Here is a 25,511-nt window from a genome sequence, read left to right on the forward strand (position 1 = left end):
GCATTGGCCTTCAAGTCCCTCTTAAGCTCTCAACTGGTAGGTTACTTACAAGGTGATGTTAAGTACGTGATATGGAAGCCTTGGTCACTAATCTGGGAGTCCGAATGGAAGTGAATTCTGGCAAAGGGGCCAGTAGTCTGGAGCGGTGGGACAGAGAAAGTGGTGCAGAACCTCCCAAGAACGGGGTCCTGATACAAAGGACCATCTCGAATCTAAAACAAAAGGATGAATCATTAAGCTCAAAGTGGTCAGATTTTTAACAAACTAGGTCACTTTGGATATTAACTTTAGAAAATCTGTCATTTAAAAGTGATTGCTTAAGGAAGTTTACCCATCACATCCAAATCTAACTCATGGCTAAGGTTCAGCAAAGGGTGTCTCCTTCTCCCATCACCCCAATGCCTTCTCTCTGTCTGAATCTTTTGTTTGTTTTTTTTTTTTTTTTTTTTGAGATGGAATCTTGCTCTGTCACCAGGCTGGAGTGCAGTGGCGCGATCTCAGCTGATTGCAACCACCACCTCCCAGGTTCAAGCAATTCTGCCTCAGCCTCCCAAGTAGCTGGGACAACAGGTGCCTACCACTACGCCCAGCTAATTGCTGTATTTTTAGTAGAGATGAGGTTCCACCATGTTGGCCAGGATGGTCTCAATCTCTTGACCTCATGATCTGCCCATCTTGGCCTCCCAAAGTGCTGGGACTACAGGCATGAGCCACCGCTCCTGGCCTGTGACTGGATTTCAATTCCAAGGCTGGACATATAGTTTGAATTTTTCTCATGATGTTACTAATCAAATATCTTTCCCCTTTGATTGTTTTTCATTATAAATTATTAGTGATCTAGAAGAATATGAATATAAGCAAAGAAAACAGAAGAAGGAACATCACTGATGCCAACTGATTCATAACTTGGTTCAGGTTTCAGAGGGATCAGAGGTAGAGAGGAAGTGCCATCAGATTAGACACAATACAAAGACAGGTTAGTGAATCTAAAAATGCAACTTTGATAGTAAGTACTACAACGATAATGATGTGACCTTAGAAATCCTTTTTTAATTGTTGGTTTTTAATCTATTTTATAATCATGTCAATCTCTCTATAATTCTGTTGTAATTGCAAATTCTATACTATATAGACCACTGAGGAGTCAATGAACTAAAGAATATTTTAATATGGTCAATTTTGTCTATTCAAATTACTTTTCTTTTCTTTTTTTTTTCTGGACAGTCTCGCTCTGTTGCCCAGGCTGGAGTGCAGTGGCATGGTCGCAGCTCACTGCAAGTTCCGTCTCCTGGGTTCACGCCATTATCCTGCCTCAGCCTCCCAAGTAGCTGGGACTGCAGGCACCTGCCACCGCGCCCAGCTAATTTTTTGTACTTTTAGTAGAGACGGGGTTTCACCGTGTTAGCCAGGATGGTCTCAATCTCCTGACCTGGTGATCCGCCCGCCTCCGCCTCCCAAAGTGCTGGGATTACAGGTGTGAGCCACCGCGCCCGGCCGGCCTCAAATTACTTTTTTTACTGAGATCAAAGTTATATGGCAGCATTACTTTATTCTAATATTTAACTGGTTCTTTGAAATACTGTAGCCTAAAGAGAAATGAGAGACATTTCAATACTGTCAGAGTGGTTGACACTTTCTATCGTATGGTCTCCAGAAATGAATGTGTAGGAATTTTTTAAAGCCTCTAATTTTAACTTGATGGAATTTATTGAAAATTAATCTCAAGATAACTCACTTTTCTGTCAACATTTAAATGACCATTTTGCAGAAATTTTCCAGAGAGAGACAGATCTTCCAGTCATTCCCAAAGGTTTCAAATCCATTATTGCTGAATTACTAATGACTTTTACTTGCGGAGCCCCTTTTTGACAGCCACATCCTTCTATCCTTTATGAATAATTCCATTGAACTCCATTCTTCTCTAATGGACTTGGAAATACATATTGTCTTTTTAGCATTACTGCAAGTGGCTGAGATTTATGGTGATAAAAAATACAGGACAACCTAGGAACTCAATCTTCTCCATTATCTTGTCAGTCTACAAATGAAGAGCAACACTTTTTGATGCACCTACGTACAAACGGCATTTGAATATAGGAGCCTTTTCTCTTTCTCCATATTTTAATCTTTTACTAATGGATAGGCAGCATGAGCTTTGGCTGATACCTCTCCTCTCAGTGATAATGATTAATTTATTCCAGGAACCTAAACCAGTTCAACACAATCACTATTATTTTTTTTCTTTTTTTTTTTTTTTTAAGACAGAGCCTCACGCTGTCACCCAGGCTGGAGTGCAGTGGCACGATCTCAGCTCACTGCCACCTCCGCCTCCCGGGTCCAAACGATTCTCCTGCCTCAGACTCACGAGTCGCTGGGGTTACAGGCACCTGCCACCTGGCCCAGGTAGTTTTTGTATTTTTAATAGAGATGGGTTTTCACTGCATTGGCCAGGCTGTCTCCAACTCCCAACCTCAAGTGATCCGCCTACCTCGGCCTCCCAAAGTACTGGGATTTCAGGCTTGAGCCACTGTGCCTGGCCTCTTCATGGAATACTACAGTTACATTGTAAAAGACTTTGCCAGTTTGCCACAGACAACTGAAGGTTTGAATCTGCATTGAAGGAGATGGCTATTACTGAGTGTTTATTTCATAAATTCTGCATTCTCATGGCAGGGGTATGGGCTTCCAGGTAACACCATAGCAGGGCAAGGTAATATGTTTCCCAGATTCAAATGAAACCCAGAAGAAGAAACAACAAACAGGCACAATTAAAAATAGAGACTTCGCAAGACTTAGATATTGACTGACTATTGAGAAATACACCTAACTATTGCCAATATTTTGGGGTCATCCATGGGCATGGCTAGACCATAGTGCCCTGAGTCCTAATCATATTGTGATATGTTCTATCTAAATATAATTATTTACCTCAAGGTAATCTTTGTTGCAGTCATCATGGTGCTCAAGGCTCAAGGTCCCAAAAGTGAATGTTACCAGGAGATCAGGACTAGTTGAAATAATCCAGACACAATCTCTTCCTGGGGGGTAGTTTCCAGGATACCCCGGAGACTTAATAGAACCATAAGGATCAGTCAGTATACCTCCACACTCTAAAATAAGAAGGAAAAATAATGTTACATTTGTATATATGTTATAATTCATGGAGAATGATCAGAGCCCTTGGTGTAAGAAGCCAAACTTTGTTTAAATAACTATGAGTGGTTTTACACACCCTCATAAATTAAACAAGACTTATATTTTCCAGTTTTATAAAGTTATAAGTCTAGAAGTATCAACTGATAAATAAATGAATCACCCATGTGTCAAGCTCTGTGCTTGTGAGCCATCACATGCTGACACAATTTAAACAGGGCTGGACCATCTGAGGGATGAATACCAGGATTGTAGAGTCATCTTTTTCACTTTGAGGATATTAATTTCTGTATGTGAAATTGTAAAGAATTCCAGAACTTCTGCCAACCCCTATGTGTTTCAACAAACCAGATCACTTTGCATATTAAAATGGTTAAGCGCTACATAATTTTCATTTGAGAAGGTTTCTTAATACTATCATATAGTTAAAACATTCATTTTATAAATGAAAAAATTCAAATGTCTGTAGTGACTGAGCCACTGTTCCAAGAATGGAGCAAGCGAGGGACTGAGCCAGGCTTTCTGATGCTGACCCCACTACCATCCTCATTATACCACACCAGCCCCCTAACGTTGCTGACCAGTGACTGGAAGAACCTTTTCTTCATTAATACCCACATTTATTTAACAAAGAATTTATAGTGACTTAGATTTCTATGAGAAATGCTACTGTAAATTAAATGATAGAAACACTAAATAATAAAAAACTATCATGTAGTAATACAGACATTAGAAATAAGTGCGATAAGGTGACATTTTAGATGAACAAGATATGAAATTTACATAGCTATACAGGTTGTTCAAATAAAAATTTTGCTGTCAAAGTAAAAAATGGAAAAAATTAGTTTCATGAGTCTCATTGTTCCTGCTGAGAAAACATCTCAGTTCCTCAGAAGAAGATGCATTTCCCAATGTAATACTTTAAAAGTTACCAGTTTTAAATGCATAAAATACCATAAGCAAAGTAAAAGATTAATGACAAGAAAAAATGCAATATACAACAAAGAGTTATTATCCTAAAATATACAGAACTTCTAAAAAGAATAGAGATACGAATAGAGTGCACTGAAAAAAGTTCAGGTGTCTCTTAAACATATGAAAGGATGTTCAACATCACTCATCACAAACAAGGTGCAAACAAAAGCTTCACTGAGATGCCATTTCTTACCGCTCAGAATGTTAAAAATCCAGAGTTTTGAAAACAAATTATTGGAGAGGCTGTGGGGACATAGGCATTCTCGCACATTGCTAGAGAAGGCAAGATGGTACAATCACTGCATAAGAGAATATAGCAATAGCCAGCAAAAATGTATACATTTCATTTTTTTGTTTTTTTACCAAATAATACTACCTTTAGAAAGATATCCCAAAGGCACATTGGTAAAAATACAATATGACAAGTGAATAAGGTATTTTGTTGCAGTAACATCTGGAATTCCAAAAGATTGGAAACAAGGCTGGGCATGGTGTCTCATGCTTGTAGTCCCAGCACTTAGGGAGGCCGAGGCAGGAATATCATTTGAGCCCAGTTTGAGAACAGCCTGGGCAACATGGGGAGACCCCATCACTACAAAAAACAAAAAAAATTAAAATTAGCTGGGTATGGTGGTGTGTGTCTGTAGTCCCAGCTCCTGGGGAGACTGAGGCAGGAGGATCACTTGAGCCTGGGAGGTTGAGGCTGCTGTGAGCCATGATCACACCCTGTCTCAAAAATAAAAAATAAAAGACTAAAAAGAAGATGACCAAAAGACTGGAAACAAGCCAAATATCTGTCAATAGAGTACTGATTGAACAGAAAATGAGACATCATATAACAGCATACTATGCTCTGATTATGGAGTAATCTCCAGGATACATGATGTGAAAAAAAGCAAACTATAGACCAGTGTGTATATTATGCTCCCTTTTATCTAAGACAGAGGAAAATACAATTATATGTGATCATTCGCTTATTTTTAAATAGAAGGATAAATCCAAAACTAATAAAAACTGTTCTCTAAGGGGGAAGAAAGAACACAGTGGAAGGGACAGGAAAAAAAGCTAGACTTCTCTTAATCTACCAGCCCATTGATTTGGCTTTGGAACTATAAATATATTTCACATAATTATAAAGCAAAATTCGAAGGAAATGAAAAAACTCTTTAAAATCACAAGCGAAGTGAAACTAATGAAATAATTGCATTGAGCTGACAATCATAGAGAGTGGAAATATTTCAGGGGACCTTAAACACTGTAATTTGAGTATACTGCTCAAGCAAAACATATTTTAAATACACAAAAAAGAGCAAAGAAATCTTAAATGGTTTCCAGTTATCACACTACTAGTAATGATATTAGTATTGCTATTTTGAAAATGTATACATTAGGACTAAGTACATAAATAACATGTTCATGTCATTGGGAACCAAGATTTTCACTGTATGAGAGAAGAGGTACAAATGTAAAGTAAAAAAAAAAAAAAAAAAAAGCAACTCTGTAATCTCAATATTCCAATTTGGTGTAAGATCACTATGAATATATAGTGTATTTTTTCTTTAAAAACAACAAAACAGTGTTTTCTAATTCTGTCCACCGAAAGGTCTAGGGACAATGACACACCCAGTAACAATAGCCATCCGTAGCACCCAGACTGTGAGATCTAAATACCATTTCCCATGGAAAGAGTTGCAGCTCTTTAGGGAAATCAGGGTTTTCAGTCCTGAGAGTAAATAATGTGCAGGAAGAGCCTAGAACATCTTTTTAGACCAGAAAGCAAAGAAGCTTTCAAAGGTAACTGGAGTTTGGTTAAAGAAGTTCAGAAACTAACTGGAAAACTTTCCAGAGTTTTGAAAACAAATTATTAACAAACATAACAAACAAAATATGGAAAAATAGAACATTTTTAAATGCCTAGAATTGATTAAAGCACATCAAATATGATACAATATATAAATGTACAGATATCAAAAACAAAACAAAATAAAATGGAGTAAGTGATCATTTTGAAGAATGCTAAGGAACCAAGTTATTAATTTGAATACTTTTAAAAGAAAGAAAAAGAGAGAAAATCAAGCATTTATCCTACCTTTCCTACATGATCTCTGTATGAGGGCAACCAAATAGCTGATATGAGTAAGTTCGATTCTATTAAAGAACTTCAAATAATAAATAAATAAATAAGAAATAATAAAATCAAACTATTATCATGTTGTAGGTGGCAAAGAATAACTCACCTAAATAATGAACCTCAAGAATGCTAAAAGCGTTAGAGGAAGCGCAAAAGAGGCTTTTAATAGGAAGTTCAACCTGAGGAGATCAGAACACTGTGACCAATGATAACGTCATAATAGACAAGCAGATTTCATGTATCTCCTGAAAAGTTTATTTTTTACCAAATAAACCCCCTGGATTCAACCAAACTTTTTGGTATAAGTATCAGTTTACAAACAACATGACAAATGGCATGTAGAATAGTAACAGCAAAATCCAAGATATGGGATGATCTACAGAACAAACAACCCATTTCTTTCACAAATAAATTTGAACAATGGGCTGCTCTGCCTATGGAGTAGACATTCTTTATTCCTTTACTTTCTTAATAAACCTGCTTTCACTTTACTCTGCGGACTCGCCCCAAATCCTTTCTTGTGCAAGGTCCAAGAACCCTCTCTTGGGGTCTAGAGCAGGACTCCTTTCTGGTAACATCTTCCTGGCAAACTCCACAGGGACAATACTGAGGAAACCCCCAACCCACAGGAAACAGACTGCAGCACCAATTGGCCGACTGCAGATATCACCTTTTATCGGAGTTATGAGTGGGCCTCACCATACTGACACTTTCTGAATAAGTTCCTGTCTACCCTGAATACAAGAGACCCTAAGAGTTAGGCAGGAATACCATCACCCCTATTTATCCTGAAGGAGTTACAGCAAATGGACCGTCGTCCCTCTACAACCCTTAGGATTAAGGTGCCCTTGTAAAAGGCAGTGGAGAAATAAACCACAGGCATTCAAACCAGAGCAACTCCATCTTGAACAGGGGCTGGATAAAATAAGGTTGAGACCTACTAGACTGCATTTCCAGGAGTTTAAGGTATTCATAGTCACAGGATGAGATAGGAGGTCAGCACAAGATACAGGTTGCAAAGACCTTGCTGATAAAGCAGGATGCAGTAAAAGTCAGCCAAAAACCACCAAAACCAAGATGGTGAGGAAAACCACCTCTGGTCATCCTCACTGCTCACTGTATGCTAATTATAGCACATTAGCATGCTAAAAGACACTCCTACCAGTGCCATGATAGTTTACAAATATCATGGCAACAGCAGGAAGTTACCCTCTATGGTCTAAAAAGGAGAGGAATCCTCAGTTCCAGGAATTGCCCACCTATTACCCAGAAAACTCATGAATAATTCAACCCTTGTTCAGCAAATAATCACAAAATAACTGTTAAGTATACTCAGTCAAGCAGTCCGTGCCACTGCTCTGCTTATGGAGTAGCCATTCTTTTATTTCCGTACTTTCTTAATAAACTTGCTCTCACTTAAGAAAAAATGAACAATGATTAATGTTTGATAATAGTGAGGAATTACTGTCTTAGTTTTTATCATTTTCGGGCATTGAGAACAAACAGCAAAGGACTGTAATCTCTGAAAAGAGAAGCATATGAAGTATGTTCCATACACACTCAAGAATTCAAAGAAGTGAAGCCCAAGGAGACGGCAATACCCTTGCTACAGTAAACAAACAGCTCATGATTTAGGGCTACCAAAGCATCTGGGGTTTTGGTGCTGCATACTATAAGGAAAGCAGCTGCATGGAAATGGCACCCCAAAAACATACAGGCATTTTCTTAGGTCCTTAGCTCACTCCCAAGCTGCAAATGCACAGAGAAGACGGCAGGTCTAACAGAGAACAGTTCTGCGGGGAGGGAAGATGCTAAAAATTGAAGAGAGACTGCATAATAAATACTGAAGGGATGTGTTACCTCATTCAGCCAGAAAGGAGATACTTTCGTGAAAACCCTGAGAACTGAATTAAAACGCCAGAAAAGTATGCTACAGGAGTAAGATTCATGTTCTAGGAAATATGGCAATCCACCAGGATTCACAAAAAATGTGAAATAGGTCCCCTGTAAATTCAAGCCTTGATTGAATGAAAGTGATCTGCTAGGAACATAAGTGCCTACTAGAACAAAACCGAACCCTCTGAGAGGAAGATAATATAATCCAGAATCCCTGCAACATATCACGTACAATGTCCTGCTCACAATAAAAACTCACTAGGCCTGTGAGGAAGTAGTAAAAAAATAAAAATAAAAATAAAAAATAACCAATAATAAATAAAACAGGCAATCTGAGCAAAGCCAGAAACATTCCAGATACTGAGGCTACCAAACAATGACTCCAAAATAACTATGATAAAACTTAGAGGAAAAGGTTGACAAAATAGATGAAGAACATTTCAACAGATAATTAAAATCTACATTTAAAGAATCCAATGGATATTCTAGAAATGAAAAAATAGCATCTGAAATCAAGAACTCTTTACATGGTGAGTGGGTTTTAATGGTGGATTGGACACAGCAGAAAACAGAATTACTGTACTTACAGACTTTCCAAAACAAAATAACCAAATAGAATCAGAGCAAAAAAAGAAGGCAAGGATATAAAACCATAAGAGCTATTAGAAACAGTCAAAACTTTCAGCATATGTGTAATTTGAGTCTCAGAAGGAGAAGAAAGAGAAAAAAAAGTGGCAATGCAGTATTTCAAAAAATATTGGCTGAAAATTTTCAAAATTGTATAAAAGAAAGCAATCTATAGATTCAAAAGTCTCAGTGATTCTCAAGCAGGACAAACACAGAGAAAACCAGATCTAGATATGTCATAATCAAGTTGTGGAAAATTAAGTATAAACACACAAAAAAGCAGTGAGGGGGGAAGAAAAGACACATTATCTTCAGGAGAACAGCAAGATTACTGCTGAGGTTCCTCTTCCCCCCTCCCAAATTATGGAAGTCACAAGACACTGATCTGGTATTCTTAGAGAGCTAATAGGAAATGGTCAACCTAAAATTCTATGTGTAATAATATCTTTCAAAAATTAGGTGAAAAATGCATTCTTAAACAAAAGCTGAGTGAATCTGACTTCAGCAGACATGCTCTGTGAGAAATATTAAAATATGTTCTTCAGGCTGAAGAAAAATGATCCCATTAGAATGTAAAATTGTCTGTTTGCAAATGGCATGATCTTTCATACATAGAAAACCCTAAAGATTCTGCCAAAATACTTTTAGAACTAATAGATGAACTAATTCAGTAAAGTTACAGGATATAAAATCAACATATAAAATTAGTTGCATTTCTATACATTAACAACTAACTATACAAAAAGGAAATTAAGAAGAAAATCCCATTTACAATAGTGACAAAAAGTTAAATACTTAGGAATGAATTTAACCAAGAAAGTGAAATATCTGCATTTTGAAAACTATACCACATTAATGAAAAAAAGAAAATATTTGGTGTTCACAAATTGAAAGAATACTGTTAAAATGTCCATACTATGCAAAGCAGTCTACAGATTCAATGTCATCTCTAACAGAATTCCAATGGTATTTTTCACAAAATAGAAAAATAATCCTATAATTCATATGAAACCACAAAAGACTCCAAATAGCTAAAGCAATCTTGAGCAAAAAGAACAAACCTGGAGCCATCTGATTTTAAAATATATTTAAAATAAAAATACACTACCTGATTTAAAAATATATTACAAAACTATAGTAATCAAAACAGTATGGTATTGACATTAAAGACAGATATCTAGACCTATGGAACAGAATAGAGAGCCCAGAAATAAATCCATATATTATGCTGAATTGATATTTGACAAACATGGCAAGAACACACAACATGTAAAGGATAGTCTATAATTGGTGCTGAAAAAACTGGATATCCATTTGCAGAAAAATGAAACTGAACCCTTATCCCACACCACATACAAAGTCAACTCAAAATTAAAGACTTAAACACAAGGCCTGAAACTGAAGAACTAATCCAGGAAAACATACAGGAAAAGCCCTATGACATTAGTCTGAGCAGTGAGTTTTTTGGATATGACCACAAAAGCACAACCAAAATATATAAAAAACTCAACTCAATATCAACAAAACAAATTAACCCAATCTTAAAAATGGGCAAAGGATCCAAATAGACATTTCTCAATAGAAAACATACAAATGGCCAACAAATACATGAGAAAATGCTCAACATAGTAATCATCCGGGAAATGCAAATCAAAACCACAATAAGATGCCACCTCATACTTGTTAGAATGACCATTATCGAGAAGGTAAAAGATAACAAGTATCGATGAGATGTGGAGAAAAGGGAACCCTGATTGAAAGTATATTGGTACAGCCATATTTAAAACAATGTGGAGGTTCCTCAAAAAATTAAAAACAGAGCTACCATATGATTCAGCAATCTCACTTCTGGTTATATATCCACAGAAAATTAAATAAATATCTGGAAGAGCTATCTGCACTTCCATGTTCATTGCAGCATTATTCACAATACATTCACAATAACCAAGATATGGAATAAATCTCAGGGCTCATCAACAGGTAAATGGATAAAGAAAATGTGCAATATATAAATACACACAAACACAGACACAGATATAAATGGGATATTATTTATCCTTAAAAAGAAAAGGAAATTCTGTCATTTGTGACAACATGGATGAAACAGGGAGACATGCTAAGTGAAATAAACCAGACATAGAAGGACAAATACTGCATGCTCTCGCTTATATGTGAAATCTAAAAAAAGTTAAACTCATAGAAGCAGAAAGTAGAATGGTGGTGGCCAGGAGCTGAGAAGTGGGGGCAACAGGGAAATGTTGGTCAAAGGGTAAAACATTTATGTTCTCTTGAATGAATAGGTTCTAATGTACAGCATGGTGACTATAATTAACAATATCGGACTATATACTTGAAAACTGCTGAGAGTAGATCTTAAACATTTTCACCATATTGACTAAAATGGTAACTATGTATGATACATATGTTAGTTTGATTGTGGTAATCATTTCACAAGGTATACATATATCAAAATATTACATTGTACATCTTAAATATATATAACTTTTATTTGTCAATTAGGCTCCAGTAAAGCTGGAAAAGCATAAATGCTTGAAATATTGGGAAAAGAAGATAAAAATAATATAAGAAAATACATAAATCAAAAGTTTCAGAACAAAAAGGTGGCAAATCTATAATCATAGTTTGAGATTTTACTATAACTTTCTCACTAAGTAATAAAGCAAATATTTTTTAAAATCAGTAAAGAAATTTAATATTTGAAAAACACTGTTTACCAATTTGACTAAGTTAACATAGGTAGAAGACTACATCTAACCATCGCAGAATATACATTCTTTCCTGTCCATGCAATAAATGCACCAAAATAGACTTTAGTCTATAAAGTAAATCTCAACAAATTTCAAAATATTGAAATAATATACTGCATGATTAGTGATCACATCAGTAAATAAACAGTATAATTTTAATAAAACCTATGGTCACAGAGAATTCAAAATAAAAATGAGAAAATACTTTCAGCTGAATGCTAATGAAAACATACATATTAAAACCTGTGGGATGCAAATAAAAGTTCTCCAAGGAAAATGCATTAGCTTTAGTGCATACATTAGAAATTTTAAAAAGTTCAAACTCATTTCTCAATGCTTCCAAGTCAAGAAGCTAGGAAAAAATTTGAAAGTAACTAACAGTAAGTTAAGTGCAAAATAACACAAGGGAAGAAAATGATAAAACTATGAGGAAAATCAATGAAATAAAAATCAACAGAAAACATTAACAGAGCTAATAGTTGGAATTTTGAAAAGATCAGGAAAATTAACAAACCCTTAGTAAGACTTATCAAGGTAAAAAAAATAACATAAATTATCAATATCAGGAATGAAAACAGAGGACATCACTACAGAGCCTACGAACACTAAAACATAGTACGAAAATATTCTGAAAGTATAGATGAGTTTCTTGAGAAAACAATTACCAAAACTGAAAAAAGAAGAAATGTAAAATCTGAATAGATCTATATTAAATATATTGAATTATAATTTAAAGCCTTCTCACAAGGAAGCCTGCAGGCTCAATTAACTTTATGGTAAATTATTTCAAACATTTAAGGAAGAAATATTGTCAATTTTACACAAATTCTTCCAGAGAATATAAAAAGAGAGGATACTTTTCCATTAATTTTAAAAGACTGACATTACCTGTAACTTGACAAAATTACAAAAGAATATCTCCTAAATATAGATACAAAAATTCTAAAACTATATATTAGCAAATAAAATCTAGCAATGTATAAAAAGCATAACTTGCCATGAACAAATGGAAAATATTTGATGAATGCAAAGTTGATTTGCCATTCAAAATCAATCAATTTAACTCACTACATTTATGGAATACAGGACAAAAAACATGATCACCTCAATAGAGTCAGAAAATGTATTTTATATGTTTCAACATTCATTCATGATTTTTTAAAATTCTTGGCAACTAGGAACAAAAGGTGTGTTTTTTAAAATTGTTTACAAATTCTGACACCTCTCCCATTTAGAAGTGGGCCTATGTCCCCTCCCCTTGAATTTGGGTCACATTGTGACTAATTTAACCCATTGAGTGTGGCAGAAATAACACAATGACTTCCAAACACAGGCTGAAAAAACTCCCATTCAGCATCTGTCTGGTTCTGTTGTAATGCTTGCTCTGAGAGAAGCCAATTGCCACGAAAAATGTTTCACTATTCTAAGACCACCTTTTTAGAGTAGCCATATGTAGACACTCAGGTCCATAGCCTAGCTGAACTCTCATTGAAAGCCAGCATCAATTGGTAGCCATTGGAGTAGGCCATCTTGGATATTCAGCCCAGTCCAGCCTTTAGACAGATGCAGTCCCAGCTGACACTTGCTTATAACTGCTGAATAGATTTCAAGTAGCAACTGTCATGTTGGGTTCTTTCCATATTCCGGGTCCACAAAATCAGAAACAAAGTCAAATGATTAATGTTCTACAACACTGAATTTGTGGGAAATTTGTTACACAGCAATAGTAGTTGACACAGGAAAGAACACCCTTCATCTGATAAAAGTTATCTACAAAAACTTACGGCTAACATCATATTCAACAGTGAAATATTGAGCATTTCCCCGTGCCGCTGGAGAAAAGGCAAGGATTTCCTTTTGAACACTTTTATTCTGTGTGGTATTCAAGGTCCTAACCAGGGCAATAAGTCAAGGAAAAGACATAATAGTTACAAAGACTGGAAAGGAAGAGGAAAAATATCCTTCATTCACAGATGATGTAATTGTGTATGTTAAAAAATCCAAAAGAATCTACAAAAAATAATTCGAATTGATGAATGAATTTAACAATGCATATGGAATCAAAATCAAATATTTAAAAAATACATATTTTTACATAACAAGTGAAAAATTAAACTTTAGAAAATTAATATTTCACTAGGCCGGGCACAGTGGCTCACGCCTGTAATCTCAGCACTTTGAGATGGGTGGATCACGAGGTCAGGAGATCAAGACCATCCTGGCTAACATGGTGAAACCCTGTCTCTACTAAAAAATGCAAAAAATTAGCCGGGCATGGCAGCAGGCACCTGTAGTCCCAGCTACTTGGGAGGCTGAAGCAGGAGAATGGCATGAACCTGGGAGGCGGAGCTTGCAGTGAGCTGAGGTCATGCCACTGCACTCCAGCCTGGGCAACAGAGCCAAAAAAAAAAAAGAAAAAGAAAAAGAAAAAAGAAAAGAAAGAAAATTAACATTTCACTAAGCATAATACATCAAATATCTATAAATAAATCTAACAAAAGATATGGAATACTTACACACTGAAAGTTATAAAACATTGCCAGGATAAATTAAAAGAGAACTGAATTTAAAAATAGTTTATTTTCATGCATTGGCAGGCTCAATATTTTTAAGAGGTCATTTCTTTGAAAGTTAATTATAGATTCAATGTAATTCCCATAAAATTCTTTGGGAAAACTGACAAGTTGATTCAAAAACTTATATGGAAATGCATAATATTCAAAATCTTTGAAAAGAGCAAAGTTGAAATTACACTCTCAGATTTCAAGTTTCAGAAGTTAAGTATAGGCAGCATCAGGATAGATAAAAACACCAATTAAAAAGATGGGAAAATGCTGAAATTGATCCACAGATGTATTGATAAATGAATTGTGGGCTTGGTATACTGATCTCTTTACTTTTTATTTGTTTAAAACTTTCACAGTAAAAACTTGAAAGAAAATAGAATAATTAAAACAAAATAATAACAAAAAGAAAAAACGACTGAGTGGTCATTAAGATGAAGGAATACTACATGAAGAGGTGGACAATGTCCTCAATATTTCTGCAGTAAACTACTAGTAGAGTTTATAAAAAGGCTGTTCAGTAATTTGATGAGGGACCAACTAAGACTCATGTTTAATCCCTTCTATTTCATGCTAATTTTGTTGTCTTTAGACACAAAATATATTCTAATTCATTCTAGATTGATTTGATTTTAAAGTAATTATGATTGGACACAGTGGCTCATGCCGCAATCCCAGCACTTTGGGAGGATGAATTAGATGGATCGCTTGAGCCCAGGAGTTTGAGACCAGCCTGCACAACATAGAGAAACCTCATCTCTACAAAAAACACACAAAACATTAGCCTGGCGTGGTGGTGCACACCTGTAGTCCCAGCTACTCAGGAGGCTGAGGTGGGAGGATCACTTGAGCAGAGGAAGTCGAGGTTGCAGTGAGCCGTGATCAGGCGACTGCACTTCAGCCTGGGCAACAGAGTGAGACCTTGTCTCAAAATAAATAAATGAATAAAATAAAATAATTATAAAATATTATATATCTTCAGATCCCAAAACATCTCATGTATCCAAAAGTCTAACACTGATTAAGAAAACTGAGTAAGCTCAAAATTTTGCTTCTTTTTTTCTCCAGGTTCATACATACCTGGTTGCTGTGTTTCCCATCTTACTGTAAAGCCTCCCTCATTTCTTAAATGTTCAGAATAGAGATGAAAATAGAGAGCATTGTCACTGCTGAGGAGTTCATCAGGGAGGCTGGAGCCACAAAATCTTCCAAGTGGAAAAGCGGCAGAGGAATCTCCATCATAAACCTGAAGAAACTCGTGTGGACAATTTTCCATGGATTCTAATCGGAAAAAAGTGAAAGTGATACGCAGGACCTAAAAAAATACAAAGGCCACATATATTATCTTTTACTTCCTTGTGAATTTTAAAGTATTTCTCCCACTTCCTAGGCAGCATTCATACTGAGGCACTTTCAAGAGCTAGATCTGTCATTTCCTAGTTATCCACCAGTACAGATGTTAATCTACATATTAAATGACTTGTGCTAAATCTCATTAAAAACAAACTTCAACTAATATCGAAATATATCAATATATCAAAAAATCTTAATGTTATTAACATAGATTTACCCTGATTTCATTACACTTGTCAAGTCCACCAGACCAAGGTATTTCAAATATATAACTGACATTGTTTTTAAAGCAGTAAAATAAATTGGAGATTTGAAAATCTACCTGAATTAAGTTTAACTGGCTAATATTACCATTCACAAGAATGTACACCCTGATTCCCTGAATAACCTGTGGCCTGTAACAAATACACAGATGTTCATCACTGCCCGCCAGGGATGTTGATTCCAGAGGGGCTAAGATTCTGATGCCAGCCCAGACCGACACGCTCAGGTGTAGGCAGAGTAGGTGGGATGTAGACATGCAAGGCCTGGAAAGGCTTCAGGGACTGGATATAATTAAAAGATGAGTAATACCAAGAGTAGAGAATGAGAAGAAGGTAATAGGAAAAATATTGAGCATACAAGTAGAAGAGAATAAACACAAAAATGTGTCCGAATGGATTAGAATACAGACTTCAAATACAGTAATGTAACTTATAATGTACTGACAACCTCATTTGAGATAAACAATCAAAAGAAGGCTGTTGGATTTAATTTTCATCTGAACCTAAAATCACAACAATATTCAGTTAATGAAAAAGAATATCGGGAATTTTTGAAATTCTGTGCTAGGGTATTTTAAGATCAGTTACCTATTACTACATGACTTTCTCTCTTAAAACAGTTTAAACAAAACTCAAATGTTTGTTCATTGAACTATCCTGATTTGTACATATTTTCTACCATATTATGTCCATTATGAGTGAGAAGATAAAAAATCACAATAATCAAGAAAAAAACAAGATGAATTTTCTTACAAATTGGTAACAAAAGTATTACAAGTTTCTCACCTAGGAATATTTTTTTCAAAAGAATGTTTTCAATGCCAGGAAATAGAATTCATGAAAACTAAATGGAAGGAAGGAAATTCACATAGCATACCCACTGGGAAATTTATTTTGAAGTTTATTTTAGTGTGAGGTTACCAGGTCCCAAATAGCCCTCCCTCCTCAAGGGAAAAAAATGTTTTTTGACCCTTGTACAATGCCCTCTGTAATAGTTTGCTGGAAAAAGTTAATAGGATTTCAAGGGAAAATTTTATCTATTCAGACATACCACTTTATTTTTATGAGTCCAGGAGGTGGTTGAGAAACAATATTTAGAACTGCCTGGGTAATTAATGTTGGGTATAAAAGCACTAAAAACCTTGGACTTGGGTCTTAATTTGAAAAGCGTTCATGCAGCGGCTCAGAGTGACAGGTTTTGGAGGTGACTGGCCTGTGTCTGAGTCACTGCATGCCACTTTCAAACCACATGCACCTGGACACACTTCTCAGTGGCACTAGGCTCTGTTTCCTCATGTGCAAAATGAAGATAATAATTTCTATCTTTCAGGGTTATGAGAGTTAAAAATGGAATGCTGTAACGAAGCACTTAGCATAGAACATGGCAGAGCGAAGACACTTGATAAGAAAACTATCTTCATATCAGTGGCTATTTTTGCATAATATTCAACATAATGCTGAGTGACCATCTTCTAAAATACTGTCTCAGTAACATGATTTTACAAATTAACTAGTGGCTTGCAGTCAGTCAACCAGCATAGAGAATCATTCATACCGGAGAAAGCATGGACTTTGGAACCAGATAAACTTGACTTTGAAATTCAACTATTCCAATTACAAGCTAAGAAGTGTTAACAAAAAATGGTTAGCTTCACCTACTTTTCATTATTTCATCTATAAAAGGAGGATTTATTTATTTATTTATTTTTGAGACCGAGTCTTGCTCTGTTGCCCAGGCTGGAGTGCAGTGGTGCAATCTCGGCTAACTGAAACCTCTGCCTCCTGAGGTCAAACGATTCTCCCGCCTCAGCCTCCCAAGTAGCTGAGATTAAAGGCACCCATCACCACACCTGGCTAATTTTTGTCATTTTAGTACAGCCAGAGTTTCACCATGTTGGCCAGGCTGGTCTTGAATTCCTGACCTCAGGCAATCCACCCACCTCAGCCTCGTAAAGTGCTAGGATTACAGGCGTGAACCACCAGGCCTGGCCTTGTTACCATTTTTTTTTTTTTTTTTTTTTTTTTGAGATGGAGTCTCACTTGTTGTCCAGGCTGGAGTGCAGTGGCACAATCTCTGCACACTACAAACTCCACCCCCTGGATTCAAGCAATTCTCCTGCCTTAGCCTCCCAAGTAGCTAGGATCACAGGAATGTGCCAATACATCCAGCTAATTGGTTTTTTTTTGTGTTTTTTTTTTTTTGTATTTTTAGTAGAGACAGGGTTTCATCATATTGACCAGGCTGGTCTGAAACTCCTGACCTTAGGCGATCCACCAGCCTCAGCCTCTCAAAGTGCTAGGATTACAGGCGAGAGCCACCACGCCCGACCCCTGTTACTTATTTCAAAGAATTAATGTACACTTATAGAAAGGTAGGTATATGTCTAGCCAAAATCCTGGCACTCTGTACTTAGTAAGCACTCAATATATGATAGTTGAATTATCATTGTATGTATTTTATGTAATATATACACATACTCCATATTTATATATACAAATATAATATGTATTTGGACAGGAGTTACTACATTTACCTTTCCCGTTTCAGTTTTGATAACCCAGAAGCAGTTAACATCATGAACATAACCAACATCCGGGCTCCTGTAGCTGAAGCTTCCATTTATTCCTGACAAGGACTCTCCACAAACTGCAAAGGAAAACATGAACTGTGCTTTTCAGAGTTTCCTAAAAGGAAGAGGTTGGGCAACTGTAACCCGCTGCTGATACATTTAGAGAAAATATGAGTAATGAAGGTTGGAGACAAAAGCCCTGTCATTCCCTCTTCTCTGTCCCCTTTTTCTGCAAACTTCCACAGAAATCCCACCTCTTGTTCAAAGCCCAGCTGATGCCTCATCACCTGCTCCATGAACTGCCCTGTCTTATGTTTCCACTGATTCCCATTCCCTATGTCCCTGTGACACCTGATTTCACCCCACACAATGTAGCTCATATCTTTAATTCTTGTATCTGTTCTCCCATTGGGGTTGGTCTTGTCTCCTCAACCACAAGGTGAGCAGTTCATAAGTGGAGACAGTATTTTATGCTTTCATATTTCTCCATAGGGTCTACTATTGTCCTAAACATACAACAACCTCTCAATAAATGTGTTGATTCCAAATCAGGAGTCTCAAATGAGGGGCAGAAGAGTCAAAAGTGACTTTATGGAGGAAGTTGAGGGGGAAGTGCTCCTGAGGGACAGACACATCTGGATGAGAAACAGGGAAGACATGTGAGGAGGTTTGTCGGGAGAAACATCCCAAATAAATGAACACAGTGGAAAATACTCATGGTGGCACAGGGGTCCGGTGACGAAAGAAAACTTGCTTGAGTGAAGGTATTTCTAGGGAACTAGTGAAAAATAAGGTTAGATGGATCCAGTGAGACTTGGTTATAGAAGATCATCGAAAAATAATTCCAGTCTCTATTTAACAGGCAACGGGAAGCCACTGTGTATCATGGAAAGGGAGAGTGCCATGATTAAATGCAGTATTCTAGGGAAATTAAGTGGCTGCTCCTCACAAAACTTCCCCTTAGAAAACCATGAAAGACAATACCTTAGCATGTTTTATATTCAAAAACGGCATAGTGCAAATGGCAAATACTAATTTAATTATTCTTTGGAAGAAAAGTGCCTGGCTTACAGTGAGATTTATAAATATTCACCTTGTGAATTGTATACCATTTCTGCAAGGAAAGATTTAGTTCTCAGTATCTGGGCAACTGGACAAAAAAGTGGGTTCAGCAGAGGAATCTGCTGAGGGACTCACTAAAGGATGCTGCTGCTATGCTGTGAGCATCTGTGGCATAAGAAATGCTGACTGTACCTTGCTGGGGAACCTGACAGAGAGGTCCAGTCCAGAGACGTGTGCATTCACAACTGAAAGAATTAACACCATCAACACAAGTTCCTCCATTCACACAGGGGTTGCTCAAACATTCATTGATGTTTTCTGTACAGTTGACACCTGTCCAACCTGAGTCACACTGACAAAAATAACCAGAGACTGTGTCCTAAGGAAAAAAAAACACATAATACCATAAAACAAATGGATAGACAATAAACTTGAATCAATCCAAATAATAGGAATGTGGTGCCATGGAGATATATATATATATAATTATATATATAATTATTATATATAATAAAATATATAAGATATATAATTATATGTGATGTATAATTAGATATAATTAGATATATAGACTATAAATATATAATTAGATATAAAATTATATATAAAATATATATAATTATATATTAGATATATAATTAGACTATATCTAATTATTAGATATATAATTAGACTATAAATATATAATTAGATATAAAATTATATATAAAATATATAATTATATATAAAATAATTTTTTTTTTTGAGATAGAGTCTCACTCTTGTCACCCCAGCTGGAGTGCAGTGGTGTGATCTCAGCTCACTGCAACCTCCACCTCCCGAGTTCAAGTGATTTTCCTATCTCAGCCTCCTGAGTAACTGGGATTACAGGCACGTGCCACCATGCCTGGCTAACTTTTTTTTAGTAGAGATGGGGTTTCACCATGTTGGTCAGGCTGGTCTCAAACTCCTGGCTCATGATCCACCCACCTTAGCCTCCCAAAATGCTGGGATTACAGGTGTGAGCCACCATGCCTGGCCTATTGATATATTTAACAGGTGCTACAAATATATATGTATTTATATATAGGTATTGTCTAGTAGTCTAACTTGTTATTAATAAGTTTAAATGGTAATTGTTAAGTATAAGTCAGATTTATTTAGATCAAACTGCAGGTGTAGTTTAGTATTTCATAAACCACTGAGACAAAAAATTAACTCAATGTTTTTTTCCTGAGAACTAAAATCATTATCTATCTTTTATCTGAGAGTTCTCCACAGTTCCTTATCTGAAACTTGACTCATTATCTTAACATTCCTGAATCCTATAACGATACATTTTATAGGCATGAAACTAAAATTATTCTCAGGTACTCTCTGTCCACAGGAAGAACAAAGGACTTACGATGCATTGTCCATTTAGGCAGGGGTGACTTAGGCAGATATTACTGAGCTGCACACATCCATTTGGCCCATAACCATTTCCAGTATAACCCGGGAGACACGTGCAGAGAGGTAAGGACCCTGTTCAGAAATAAAAACAAACGTGTAAATACAGTTCTCCTCCTCTGTTCAGATGCAGCATCTAAACTCAGAATATGCTGTATAGACAAGGATCCACCAGCATCCAGTCTGCATATTTTGACGGGCAGATAAAACAAGGTATGAGGATAAAATATTAGAATCTTTATTTTTGTATTTCTTATCTTAAAATAAGAAAGCCATTAAATGCGGTCAATACATTATTGAAGTATTGGGTTGACATCAGTGCTGTCAGCCCATATGTTAGATGGTCCTGAGCTGTGCATAAAGGTGAGGGGCACCTGGGGAAGACAGACATTCCTCATCATGGAGGAGTTAACAGCAGAAAAGGAGATTCTTAGGATGAAACTTATCTGTTGCAAGCACTGGATTTACACTGATTTAATCCTCTCAAGAACCCAATAGAGGGCTGGGTGCAGTGGCTCACACCTGTAATCCCAGCACTTTGGGAGACTGAGGTGGGCAGATCACTTGCGTTCAGGAGTTAGAGACCAGCCTGGCCAACATAGAGAAATCCTGTCTCTACTAAAAATACAAAAATTAGCTGGGTGTGGTGGCGCACGCCTATAATCCCAGCTACTTGGGAGGGTGAGGCAGGAGAATCACTTGAACCTGGGAGGCAGAGGTTGCAGTGAGCTGAGAGAGCGCCACTGCACTCCAGCCTGGGTGACAGAGTGAGACTCTATTTCCAAAAAAAAAAAATTTTTTAATAATAATAATAAAGAGCATGATGGAATCTGTATTCCCAGCACTTTGGGAGGCGGAGACAGGCAGATCACTTGAGGTCATGAGTTTAACCTGGCCAACATGGTAAAGCCTTGTCTCTACTAAAAATACAAACCAATTAGCTGGGCGTGGTGGCCTGTAGTCCAGGCTAATCAGGAGGCTGAGGCAGAAGAATTGCTTGAACCCAGGAGGTGGAGGTTGCAGTGAGCCAAGATCCCGCCACTGCACTCCAGCCTGGGCGATAGAGCAAGACTCCATCTCAACAACAACAACAACAAAAAGGCCTATGTAGATATTCTTTTATAATCCCCATTTTATAGATGAAGCCAGAGCACAGACAGACTGTCCTGGCCAAGGACACAAAGGTAAAATGAAGAGGAGCCCAGAGAGCAAGCAGCCCCCTCATGTGTAGGGTGCCTATGGCACATCTGCACGGGCGTGTAGCTTACACGGGCAGGCCACATTTCCCCAGTTATCTGGACGTGTAGATTGTACGCTGCCAGGTGGGTTTTTTTTGTTTGTTTGTTTCTTTTTTGTTTTTTTTTCTTTTGAGACAGAGTCTCGCTCTGTTGCCCAGGCTGGAGTGCAGTGATGCGATCTTGGCTCACTACAAGCTCCACCTCCCAGGTTCTCACCATTCTCCTGCCTCAGCCTCCCAAGTAGCTGGGACTACATGCACCTGCCACCACGTCCGGCTAATTTTTTGTATTTTTTAGTAGAGACGGGGTTTCACCATGTTAGCCAGGATGGTCTCCATCTGCTGACCTTGTGATCCACCTACCTCAGCCTCCCAAAGTGCTGGGATTACAGGCGTGAGCCACCGCACCCAGCCCGTATGCTGCCAGTTTTAAACAGGCTAAATAGCCATCAGAGAATGAACTCAAGTCTCTAAAAGATGTTTGCAATAAAATCACAGATTGAAGATAATACAGTAACATAAATATATGGAGACATCAACCAAATACCAGCGCCAAAACTTCTCCCACACTTCTGATGAGCTCCTCATCACCATGGTACAAGGTTAAAACAATGGCAATCGAATTGGGTTGGGAAGGAACTTGGTTGAAAGGAATTTGAAATGATTGAGTCTATTTAAAACATGAATTAACATCCACGATTAATTATGATGTACATGAGATAATAGCTAACAATAGTATTAGAGCATTCAGTGTCTTGACAGTTTTCTTACACAATGTTAAGTAAAAAAATACTCATCATAGACATCACAAAATTGTACTAAATTTAATATCCAGAGACTTTTCCAGATTTCTCACTTAATAGCAAAAAGCCACATCTCATTGCAGAAATATATGTTCGTTCTACTATATTGTACAATGGTTGAAATAATACAAGGAAATCAATGTGGCGCTTAACTACATTTCTCCATCAGCGAGAACTGTTTAAGATGGATAGAAAAACCCTGCTGAATAATTTAGAAAATAGAACAAATTATACAATGTGACAGATTTACAGTAGAATTGAATGACAATATAAGTTTTTTATATTCTCAGCTTATATTACTTGCAAGATTCCATTTCAATGTTAAAAACACAAATATCTTTTTTAAATAAAGAATTGCCTAGAAATGCATTTTTTATAGTTAACTACTTCTTTTAAAAATATTTGGGCCGGGCGCGGTGGCTCACGCCTATAATCCCAGCACTTTGGGAGGCCGAGACGGGCGGATCACTTGAGGTCAGGAGTTCAAGAGCAGTCTGGCCAACATGGTAAAACCCTGTCTCTACTAAAAATACAAAAATTAGCCAGGTGTGGCAGCAGATGGCTGTAGTCCCAGCTACTCGGGAGGCTGAGGTGGGAGAATTGCTTCAACCCGGGAGATGGAGTTTGCAGTGAGCCGAGATCGTGCCATTGCACTCCAGCCTGGGCGACAAAGTAAGACTCCAACTCAAAAAAAAAAAAAAGAAGGAAAGAAAAAGAAAAAAATATATTTATAGGGAAAAATGGACTAAGTAAGCTCTAAAACTGTTGCAGCTCTGCCTAGAAATGTTTTAAGGTTCCCAGGGTAAGCTTACAGGTTGCAGTAAAGAAGGGCAGCCTAAAAGTACATAAAGTGCTATTAATACTTCATGTCATCAACATTATGACCATCTTCCATATTAAAGAAAGAGTTATGTTTGTAATAATATTTGTTACAAGCACTTTACATATAAGGACTCATTTAATCATCTCAAGCACCCTGAGGCAGGTGCTATTATTATCCTCATTTTATAGATGAAGAACTAAAGCATAGAGATTAAGTGTCTTGACTGAGGACAAGCAGCTAAAATATGGTGGAGCCCAGGGAAAAATGAGAGCAGTCTTTATCTAGAAGTCATGCTCCTAACCACTTTGGTATGTTGATAATCAATTAATAAGCATTTAGTCACATGTATGTGTGTGTGTGTTTACATACACATATATATTCTTTTCTATATATGAAAGTATATGACAAATTAATAAAAAATAAAGGTGGTATCTTGAAATAGCAAGAGATACGATCAAGAGATGGAGTTGGGTCCACTTATTTGAGCAAAAATACCAAGCCAGATCTCTATTTGATGCTATAGATAAAAAATACATTCTAAAAATATAAAATATCTTACCATAAGGAAACCCATAAAATATAAAAGAACATGTACTTGATAATTTTTAAAGAGTTCAGTAAAGAAGGCCTTCCTAAACATGACTGTGAAGGAAGAAATTATTAGAGAAAAGTTTTATCTTTTTGACTACATAACAATTCTAAACTTTACAGAAAATACCACCACAAGATTAAAAGAAAAACAACATACCAGGAAAAACATTTATAAAACATAAGACATATAATGAGATAATGTCTTTAGTACATAAAGAGATTTTGCCAATCAGTAAGAAAGAAAGAGAGTAAAGGGGATGAACAAATAAAAAAATGCCCAGTGAAAATGTGGAAAATATTAATTACTAGTAATCAAAAAGTATAAATGAAAATAATGGAAAAACTAATTTTGCCTATAAAACTGACCAAGATGAATAATAATAATAATATCTATTATTGTCAAAGAGTAAATATGTATTTTTATACACTGTCGGTGAATACATACATTGATACAACCTTTCTTGGAGAAAGTTCAGCAGTATATATTTTGTTAAATTACAGGGTTAAACCCTTTTATGCAGCATTGCAAACACTTTTGGTTGCCACCCTAGATCCATTCTCTCCTTCCTTCATTCTGAACTCCTCATTTCAGCTGGACTCAGGATGCCCGAAATATAGACTGTACTTCCTAACCTCCCTTTGCAGCCAGGTTTAGTCAGTCAGCTCAGTTCTAAGCAACAGCCTAGAAACGGAAGAGTCCTTTAAAAGAAGGTGGCATAGCCTTCTTCCTCCTTTTCTCCTGCCTGCTTGTTGGAATACAGTCATTAATTAATTAGTTGGCTTAATTACCTTATTTCCTAAATTAGAGCAGACCATTAAAGAGCATAGCTTATTACATTTTTAAGAAATCCGGCCAGGTGCAGTGGCTCACGCCTGCAATTCCAGCACTTTAGGAGGCCAAGGCGGGCAGATCATGAGGTCCGGAGATCAAGACCACCCTGGCTAACACAGTGAAACCCCGTCTCTACTAAAAATACAAAAAATCAGCCGGGTGCGGTGATGGGCGCCTGTGGTTCCAGCTACTCAGGAGGCTGAGGCAGGACAATGGCGTGAACCCGGGAGGCGGAGCTTGCAGTGAGCCGAGATTGCACCACTGCACTCCAGCCTGGGCAACAGAGCGAGACTCCGCCTCAAAACAAACAAAAAAAAGAAACCCAAACATGTAGTTTTATGACATGGATTAATTTTAGGTTTGAAGGTCAAAATAATAATTTTGAGAACAGAGGATTTTGTGTGTAAGATGTTGAATTGGTTTAGAGGGTCTTAT

The 25,511-nt window shown here is 36.8% G+C and overlaps 1 protein-coding gene across 1 annotated transcript in view; it reads right to left on the reverse strand.

Annotated features, from left to right (window-relative positions):
* The window catches only part of CUBN (cubilin), a 309,569-nt gene that overhangs the window by 264,100 nt on the left and 19,958 nt on the right, over window positions 1-25,511 (reverse strand). Inside the window, exons 11-16 of the mRNA XM_008002385.3 lie at window positions 20,747-20,865; window positions 19,555-19,741; window positions 18,265-18,377; window positions 15,195-15,429; window positions 2,929-3,110; window positions 50-212 (exon numbers count right to left, since the gene is read on the reverse strand). Coding sequence (XP_008000576.3) covers window positions 50-212; window positions 2,929-3,110; window positions 15,195-15,429; window positions 18,265-18,377; window positions 19,555-19,741; window positions 20,747-20,865 — 999 coding nt within the window. The remainder of the gene's footprint in view (window positions 1-49; window positions 213-2,928; window positions 3,111-15,194; window positions 15,430-18,264; window positions 18,378-19,554; window positions 19,742-20,746; window positions 20,866-25,511) is intronic.

The sequence above is a fragment of the Chlorocebus sabaeus genome, chromosome 9 (assembly GCF_047675955.1).
Source record: "Chlorocebus sabaeus isolate Y175 chromosome 9, mChlSab1.0.hap1, whole genome shotgun sequence".
Lineage (NCBI taxonomy): Eukaryota > Metazoa > Chordata > Mammalia > Primates > Cercopithecidae > Chlorocebus > Chlorocebus sabaeus.